This window comes from Rhinoderma darwinii (genome assembly GCF_050947455.1).
Source record: "Rhinoderma darwinii isolate aRhiDar2 chromosome 10 unlocalized genomic scaffold, aRhiDar2.hap1 SUPER_10_unloc_6, whole genome shotgun sequence".
Classification (NCBI taxonomy): Eukaryota; Metazoa; Chordata; class Amphibia; order Anura; family Rhinodermatidae; genus Rhinoderma; species Rhinoderma darwinii.
Genome location: NW_027461836.1, coordinates 170,096 through 178,928, shown reverse-complemented (window position 1 = coordinate 178,928; position 8,833 = coordinate 170,096). Strand labels below are relative to the sequence as shown.

The following is an 8,833-nucleotide window of genomic DNA, read 5'->3' as shown; positions in this document are numbered from 1 at the left end:
AAACCAATCCCTGGACTGTTGCCAACATCTGCCTGGTCACAAGGTCAAACCTGAGGAAACTTCTAGAACAAGGTAAATACCATAAAGCCACACCCCAAAGAAGGGGTGTGGGAAGACACCAAAAGACAAAATAGGGGGAAAAGCAGAATATAGGAAAAACAAGGGAACAGAATAAGGGAAAAGAAAGAAGAAAAAAAGGGTAAAAGGGGGTGCGATGTGATCCCATGTGTCCCCCACGCTATTCGCTCTAAAGGGGGGGGGCTCTCATTAGGTTTAATAAGGGGCCGCCAGGCTCCCCTGAGTCCGGACTATCACGTGTACACATTTTGTAGCAAGATTTTTTTATTGATAAAATGTACGTCTTATAGTGTAAAAAATATATTTATATTTTTCATAAATCTGAATTTTGCTACAAAAATATTGAGACGTTCTTATTCCTCCAGGTTCATGAGGACAGATCTATGGAAGACTCAGGATTATTATTATTGACAGTAATGAAGACAAAAACAGGTTTCAGGTGGTAGAAAATGACTTTACTAAACCCTTTTATAAGCCAACAAACAAGGACCATGAGGATAGTAAACAGTCCGCTGCTTCTCTCTCCTTGTGGTAAGATGATATTTGGGAGAAGGTTTGGAGGTGGTGGATGTCTCGGCACTTGGTTGTATAACCGGAGCTTCTGCAGTTTGAGATATTCCTGCTCGGCTGTGACGTGCCATTCCACCTCGCTGTAGAGTCCGCTGGTCATAAACGGATCTTGTAGATCTTTCTCCCTGATGTAAGTTGTTTTTTGGAGAAAGGTTGGAGCTGGTAGATTTCGTGGCATTTCCAGAGCCTTTGCAGTTTGAGATGTTCCTGCTCGGCTGTGACTTGTTATTCCACCTCGCTGTAGAGTCCGCTGGTCATAAACGGTTCTTGTAGCTCTTTCTCCCTGATGTAAGATGATATTTGGGAGAAAGGAAGGAGCTGGTGGATTGGTCGCCATCTCTGGAGTTAAGCAGTTTAGGATGTTCCCAGAGAAGTTCCTGCTCGGCTGTGACGTGCCATTCCACCTCATCTGTAGTGTCCACTGTTTATAAATGGTTCTTCTCGCTCTTGGAGATGGTGAAGCTTTTCCTGGTAATTGTTATAGATAAACTCTAAGAAAAGAAACACATATCCACATTACATTCCCCATGATTGTAGAGATGAATAATAATGTTATTACGAGGTCTGGTATACGAGGTGATAATGAGGTGACGTCTACTGACCTGCATATTCTGATAATAGCTCAATACATTCACCAGAATGAGGACCAACATCGACCACTCTATGATCTTTGATGTCATTTCACTGATCTGTGAAAAAATATCAAAATTAATATAGAAAAAATTGCGCAAAACAAGAACTTTCCGCCCCAGCCGAGGTTTTGCCGCATTAATGTTTATTACATGGAGTCATGTGACTGACGGCGATGCCAAAATGGACCTGACCCATTGTCATATGACACCATATCCATTACATTGCGGACGTCACGATCACCATGGTGCTGAGAACGAGCACAAAGATTATAGGTCCAATTGCTTTCCTATAGAGCGGCTTCTAGGGGTACAAATAATATCTATACAATAATCCAAAATAATCTCATTAATACCGGATTAAAGGAATTTTACATCGACTGGTTTGTACCAGCGGCTCAGCATGTCAATAACTTGATATTATGTATGAGATATACTGTACATACCTTTACACATTGGTCTCCAGCACACAGGTGGGTGTATACGGATACCTTATTTCCAATGACTGGTAATTTATTATATAGGAAAATAAAGTTTCTTATGTTTAGTAAGTGTCTTATAGGATTTACTACACTTTTATGTGAGATAAATGTTAATATTATACATATATAGCAATGACAGTACCGCTGCTTTCTATTCAGCATCTTCTTGCAAGAAGCTGAACAATGTTACCAGATGACGCTGTGTTACACCAGCATGTCGCCATCTGACGGCAGAGATCAGAAAATGAAGGGAAATGATCACCTCAGGATATGAAGTTTTCTACATGTGAACATAAAGACAAGGACGGTTGGATTCCATTCAAATATTATTTAAGAAAGGATACATGAAACCACTAAGGTCACGGCCATTATGCAGGACGCCAGTCTGAAATGGCTGATGAAGTTTCGGCTTTCGGACACTTTGTAGAGGAGTATGGACTGCCAAAGGTTGTAAAGGCTGCCAAACCCGAATGCAATGCAAGCATTAATCCGGTGAGTTATTGGATAATAGTAGGTCTAGAAAACAAGCAGACAGAGGTTAGAGCAAATCTTATGGAACTAATCACTAATTTACCCTCAGAACTTCCCAATAAATCCTAAATAACGTGTTCTGATATAATAACCCCAGAGATATAATGGATATAGAGGGGGGGTCTCCTGCTTCCCTATTAGACAGAGCAGAAAGCCACTAACAAAAAATGGCTTCTGCTCTGGGGGGATTGAGGACACACATCTATTACATGGTCGTCCATTCATTCTAATAAGCCATGTAATACCACTTTAGTGTGTGGCCACCCGGTGATAACCGCTGATCATGATCACCAGGGGTTCAGCTGCCAGACCTACAGTAATCAGCTGATTGCCAGCGGATCCCTATTTAGTGAAGATGGGACAACCCTATCAATGTAAAACATTTATTAACTTACCGAGAATGTAGCCATCATGGCTGTCCCGACGCATGATGACCATCCAATTGCCAGGAGGATCTTTTGAACCAAGGCCTGACGATCCCCAAAGGCTTCAGCATGGAGCATGATGTACTTATAGTGTAGAAACGTCAGGCCCAGAGCTGAAAAAGAGCAAATGAGCCGAATTAATCCTGTACCACGTGTAAAACCACCTAATAACATCTATGAAACGCGGACCAAACGCTAAACCCAACAAGAAGCCTTCAATAACGGACGGGAACATTTATCTACATCGTATAATCCGGACAATTATTATCAGTTGAAATTAACAAAACATTATTTATTTTTTTTAGAAAATTCTGATTACTACTGCAGGCTGAGATGGGGGCAGGGTGCGACTGATGCCAAGTCTGAGTCATGTCTGACAGTCTGGTTGCTAGGGAAACACTACCTAACAACCACAGTCTTGTCCAGCAATAAGTCCCTAGCAACCAGCCTGCATCTCTCACTGACGTAGTAATCACATTTTTGTAAAAAATAGATGTAGGTTTGACCCCAGAGTAATATAATCAGATATAAGACTTTTTATAATAACCCGCCATCCCCCAGAAGTAAGAGCATATTATAATCACTTCCGTGATTGTTACTTACAGGCAATGGCCATTCCTATGAATCCTATTCTAAACAGGATATTTTCGGGAAAGAAATTTCCCGTTTCACTGTAAAACAAAAAGGAAAACGCTCAATGTTAAATAATATAGAAAAATTGTCAGAATTGTTTCATTTTAATAATCAGCAGTCAGATAATAATCTATAGGACTGGGGGGATGCGTTTCTCTGTCCTCTTGCAGCCCCTCTGGGTAATGGAAGCCATTTTGTTAATTAGATATTTCCTCCTTATTTAAGTAATTACCTTATACATTCCCAAACTATAAAAGTCGTGTAATTCTCCATCTTACCTGATGTACATCAGTGGGGGGGCATGGCTGTTGATAACAGTCAGTGTGTAGCTACCAGAGAGCCAGGCCACACACCAAAAGGCCAAGAAGATGGTGAAGAATCCCAGTCCATTGATTTCCATAATAATGAAAAGTCGCCAATCAATTAGAAAATCGCGCTCTGTGTCAATTCACAGAAAGTAAGACCGCGCAGCTGTCAGGGGAATATTTATAACCTCTCATGATCTCTCTGTGACATCATAGCTCCGTGATGTCATCATGATGTCACAGTAAGGTCAGTTCTGCTGCTGTCAAGGGGAATTCCCAACTTCTCAGCTTTCTGTGACATCATAGCTCCGTGATGTCATCATGATGTCACAGTAAGGTCAGTTCTGCTCTGGAGCTGCCATGGTTTAGTATCTGCTATGAACTTATAATCTGCTATGGGCTTCGCAGACCCCAGAACACAAGTCATTGATGTAGTGACATTTTAGCGTCTTTTTTTCACAGAGGTCAATGTAAGGTCATCTGTTATACTGTGCTAATAAAAACTATTTACCCCCCTCCATTGATTTTTCCATGTTGTTTTGGGTGACGGCATTGTATCACAGGGGATTGAATTTGGTAAAACTAGACTGACAGGACCAATGATGTCATCACCCCCACATAACACAACCTCTAACATTTATATGAAATAACTGAGACCCAGACCAAGATGTGGGGTAAAGTGGGGTCGGCCACAGCTTTTATTATTAACAATAAATTTGAGGACGTTGTCCGCTGGTTGGATAAACACATTGCAAGATAAACAGGTCACCCCGGGTGCCAGAACATTGCAGGCGCGATGGGCATGCTCCAGTTGTTTCCGGGTGATTTCACGAACGGTAGAGACAAGATCCTCCTAGAACCGCCGCTGTGACATCTGGAACAGAACAAAATGATCAAAACAGGATGAACATAAAAACTCTGAAACAATTATCAACAAAATGACATTTAAGGCTATGTTCACACGCAAACTCAAAAACGTATGAAAATACGGAGCGGTTTTCAGGCGAATAACTCCTGATTTTCAGACTTTTTTTAACAACTCGCGTTTTTCGCGGCGTTCTTTACGGACGTTTTTGGAGCTGTTTTTCAATGGAGTCAATGAAAAACGCCTCCACACGTCCCAAGAAATGACCTGCACTTCTTTTGACGAGCCGTCATTTTACGCGCCGTATTTTGACAAAGGCTCGTGGGAACAGAACATCGTAATTCCCATTGAAAGCAATGGCCAGATGTTTGTAGGCGTATTAGGGGCGTTTTTTAATGCGTAATTCGAGGCTTAAAACTCCCGAATTACGTCTGAAACCACTGCGTGTGAACATACCCTAACTCCTTAACAAGATGCCACATACATGTACGTGACAGTCGTTAAGGGGAAGTATGGAGCGGGATCACGGGCTGAGCTCGCTCCATACTCCATACTCCATATTCGCTGTGTAATATAGCCAACACCTCACTGCAACAGACAGAACCAAAAATCACTTTGAGTCTTCCCGTTTAACCCCTTAGATGCCACAGTCAATCACGACCGCAGCATCTAAAGCATTAGAATGAGAGGGGCGACCCCCACCGACGTGCCCTTGTGCCCCCACGATGCTATAGCGGGATGTCGATGGTTATCATGGCAGCCTGGGGCCTAATGAAGGGTCTGCCATCTTTGTTCTCCGGCAGGGCTTCATAGGTGGCTGTAAAAATCATGATATACTGCAATACTTTACTATTGTAGTGGATCGTGTGAGCAATCCAATAATCGCTGGTTCAAGTCCACTAGGGGGACTTCTAAACTGAATTTTAAAAAGTTAAATAAAGTTTTTTGCAAATATCCCCAAAAAAAATATTTACATTTCTAAAAAAATTCCCTCTTCCCATTTTTTCTCTAAAGTAATGTTAAACAACATATAAGTTAGCATAACTGATATCGCCGCGTTTGCAAAAGTCCGAACTATTACAATCTGATGTTATCTAACCCACTCGCTGAACACCGTAAAAAAAACAATAAAAATGTTTAAAACACCCAAATTGCTGTTTTTTGGTCACGTTAGTTTCCCTAAAAAATAGAATAAAAACTAGTCAAAAAGTCGCACCCCAAAATGGTAACAACAAAAGCTCTCACATCGCTCAATCAACGGTAACATAAAAAAGTTATGGCTCTCAGATTTTGGTGACACAAAACAAATTTTTTTAACAAATAGTTTTACAAAGTGGTAAAACATGAAAAAAATATAAATTCTATATCGCCGTAATCGTATTAATCCGTAGAATAAAGTGAACATGTAGTTATTACCGCACGATAGACGCTGTAAAAACAAAATCCCCCAGAAAATGGCGCGTTTGTTTTTTGTTTTTTTTGCTAATTTCACCCCACAAATAGTAATAAACGAAAATAAAAAAACTAAATTGGTCGTGTCATTAAGGAGTCAAATCAAGAGAGGGAGTGGGGGAGGGAAAGACGCCGAGCTCTATACAGTGATCTGCATGTACTATAATTATTAACCCCTTGATGTCGCAACCAATTTTGTCGGTTAAGCTGCAAATAATTTTTTCCGCTTTTGTCTCCCTTCATTGTGACCATTTTGCAGTACATTTAATTTAAATTAGCATTTAAAGAAGAACTCCACGTTATTTTTTTATTGCACCCTCCATTTGTACATTGGTGTTTCACTGGAGTGCTGTGTGTAGAAATACTTATCGATCCACGAATCCTGTCGTTTTTCGTGTCCATTCTGACTTCGTCTAGAATCACTGCTGTTCAGAATTCCTGGAAGTCAATGCATTCCTATGGAGCCTCGTTCTGGCCTCGTTCTGGCCTCGTTCTGGCCTCGTTCTGGCTTCCATAGGAATGCATTGAGTTCCGGTTTATTCAAAAGCACAGTAACTTCAGACAAGTCTGGGGGAAGGTCACGTGAGCGGCGTTGGACCCGAAAAATACAAGATGCAGGGATCGGTAAGTATTTTGCTCACAGCACCCCACTGAAACACCAATGTACAAAAGGAGGGTGCAAAAAATAAATAAAGCGGAGTGTTCCAATAATTTATCTTTCTTTTTATTGTTTTTTGAAGTTTTTTATGCCCTTCATCATTCACCATAAATAAGATGTCACTATTATTGGGGTCAGTAGCTGTCACTATTATTGGGGTCAGTAGCTGTCACTATTATTGGGGTCAGTAGCTGTCACTATTATTGGGGTCAGTAGCTGTCACTATTTGATGGGGTCAGTAGCTGTCACTATTATTGGGGTCAGTAGCTGTCACTATTATTGGGGTCAGTAGCTGTCACTATTATTGAGGTCAGTAGCTGTCACTATTATTGGGGTCAGTAGCTGTCACTATTGTTGGAGTCAGTAGCTGTCACTGTTATTGGGGTCAGTAGCTGTCACTATTATTGGGGTCAGTAGCTGTCACTATTATTGAGGTCAGTAGTTGTCACTATTATTGGGGTCAGTAGCTGTCACTATTATTGGGGTCAGTAGCTGTCACTATTATTGGGGTCAGTAGCTGTCACTATTATTGGGGTCAGTAGCTGTCACTATTATTGGGCTCAGTAGCTGTCACTATTATTGGGGTCAGTAGCTGTCACTATTATTGGGGTCAGTAGCTGTCACTATTATTGGGCTCAGTAGCTGTCACTATTATTGGAATCAGTAGCTGTCACTATTATTGGGGTCAGTAGCTGTCACTATTATTGGAGTCAGTAGCTGTCACTATTATTGAGGTCAGTAGCTGTCAATATTATTGGGGTCAGTAGCTGTCACTATTATTGGGGTCAGTAGCTGTCACTATTATTGGGGTCAGTAGCTGTCACTATTATTGGGGTCAGTAGCTGTCACTATTATTGGGGTCAGTAGCTGTCACTATTATTGGGGTCAGTAGCTGTCACTGTTATTGGGGTCAGTAGCTGTCACTATTATTGGGGTCAGTAGCTGTCACTATTATTGGGGTCAGTAGCTGTCACTATTATTGGGCTCAGTAGCTGTCACTATTATTGGGCTCAGTAGCTGTCACTATTATTGGGGTCAGTAGCTGTCACTATTATTGGGGTCAGTAGCTGTCACTATTATTGGGGTCAGTAGCTGTCACGGTTATTGGGGTCAGTAGCTGTCACTATTATTGGGGTCAGTAGCTGTCACTATTATTGGGGTCAGTAGCTGTCACTATTATTGGGGTCAGTAGCTGTCACTATTATTGGGGTCAGTAGCTGTCACTATTATTGGGGTCAGTAGCTGTCACGGTTATTGGGGTCAGTAGCTGTCACTATTATTGGGGTCAGTAGCTGTCACTATTATTGGGGTCAGTAGCTGTCACTATTATTGGAGTCAGTAGCTGTCACTATTATTGGCGTCAGTAGCTGTCACTATTATTGGGGTCAGTAGCTGTCACTATTTGATGGGGTCAGTAGCTGTCACTATTATTGGGGTCAGTAGCTGTCACTATTATTGGGGTCAGTAGCTGTCACTATTATTGGGGTCAGTAGCTGTCACTATTATTGGGCTCAGTAGCTGTCACTATTATTGGGGTCAGTAGCTGTCACTATTATTGGGGTCAGTAGCTGTCACTATAATGGTGGCAGTAGCTGTCGCCTCTAGAGGCTCTGGCTGTCACTGCATGGTGGGCTGTGGTTGTCACTTATCAGACCCTCCAATCTACCTACCAACTCTCATCTTTTGAATTGGTTGCTATGGTTACTTATGGGAAGATGTGGAGTCGAAAAATGAGCAGGTATAAAGCATGGAAACATTGCCCATAGCAACCAATCAGATCACTTCTTTTATTTTCAAACCTGTCTTAGAAAAATAAAACCAGGAATCTGATTGGTTGCTATGGACAACGCCTCCATGTCTTTTCTATACTCTTTCTCTATAAAGCAGGGGCCCTTTAGGTAAGGGGGGGGGGCACTAGCTCATTGAATGAGACAATGGAAAAACGTAAAAAATGGCTTGGTCATTAAGGTCTAAAATAGGCTGGTCATTAAGGGGTTAAATGATATAAAATCTGTGGGAGTGCCCCCGGGTATACCCATCACTTCAGGGTGTATGAGGGAAACAACTCTAAAGTCAATCCCCCTGAACGCCCCCCCCCCCCCCCCCCTTCCTAGGAGTCAGTGCTGGAATATTACAACATCTGCAGCTCAATGCTGGAGGAACTATCTCCCACTGACAGTAGATGGCGCTGTGGTAACTATTAGT

At 41.8% G+C, this 8,833-nt stretch overlaps 1 protein-coding gene across 1 annotated transcript; it reads right to left on the bottom strand.

Annotated features, from left to right (window-relative positions):
* Positions 1-560: 560 nt before the first annotated feature.
* Positions 561-3,857, bottom strand: LOC142697959 (DNA damage-regulated autophagy modulator protein 1-like). Its single transcript, XM_075847731.1, has 7 exons — positions 3,627-3,857; positions 3,319-3,386; positions 2,686-2,828; positions 2,104-2,275; positions 1,724-1,782; positions 1,251-1,337; positions 561-1,139 (listed from the first exon to the last, which is right to left on the bottom strand). Exons 1-7 carry the CDS (start codon positions 3,746-3,748, stop codon positions 1,074-1,076), a joined length of 717 nt encoding a protein of 238 aa, XP_075703846.1. The 5' UTR covers positions 3,749-3,857; the 3' UTR covers positions 561-1,073.
* Between the last annotated feature and the right edge of the window lie 4,976 nt (positions 3,858-8,833).

Coding starts and splice junctions, on each gene's coding strand:
- LOC142697959 (XM_075847731.1), bottom strand. CDS start 3,748: ATGGAAATCAATGGACTGGGATTCTTCACCATCTTCTTGGCCTTTTGG. Junction 2,829..3,318: donor CATAGGAATGGCCATTGCCT/GTAAGTAACAAT, acceptor GCTCTTTTTCAG/CTCTGGGCCTGACGTTTCTA. Junction 2,276..2,685: donor CCATGATGGCTACATTCTCG/GTAAGTTAATAA, acceptor CTTGTTTTCTAG/ACCTACTATTATCCAATAAC.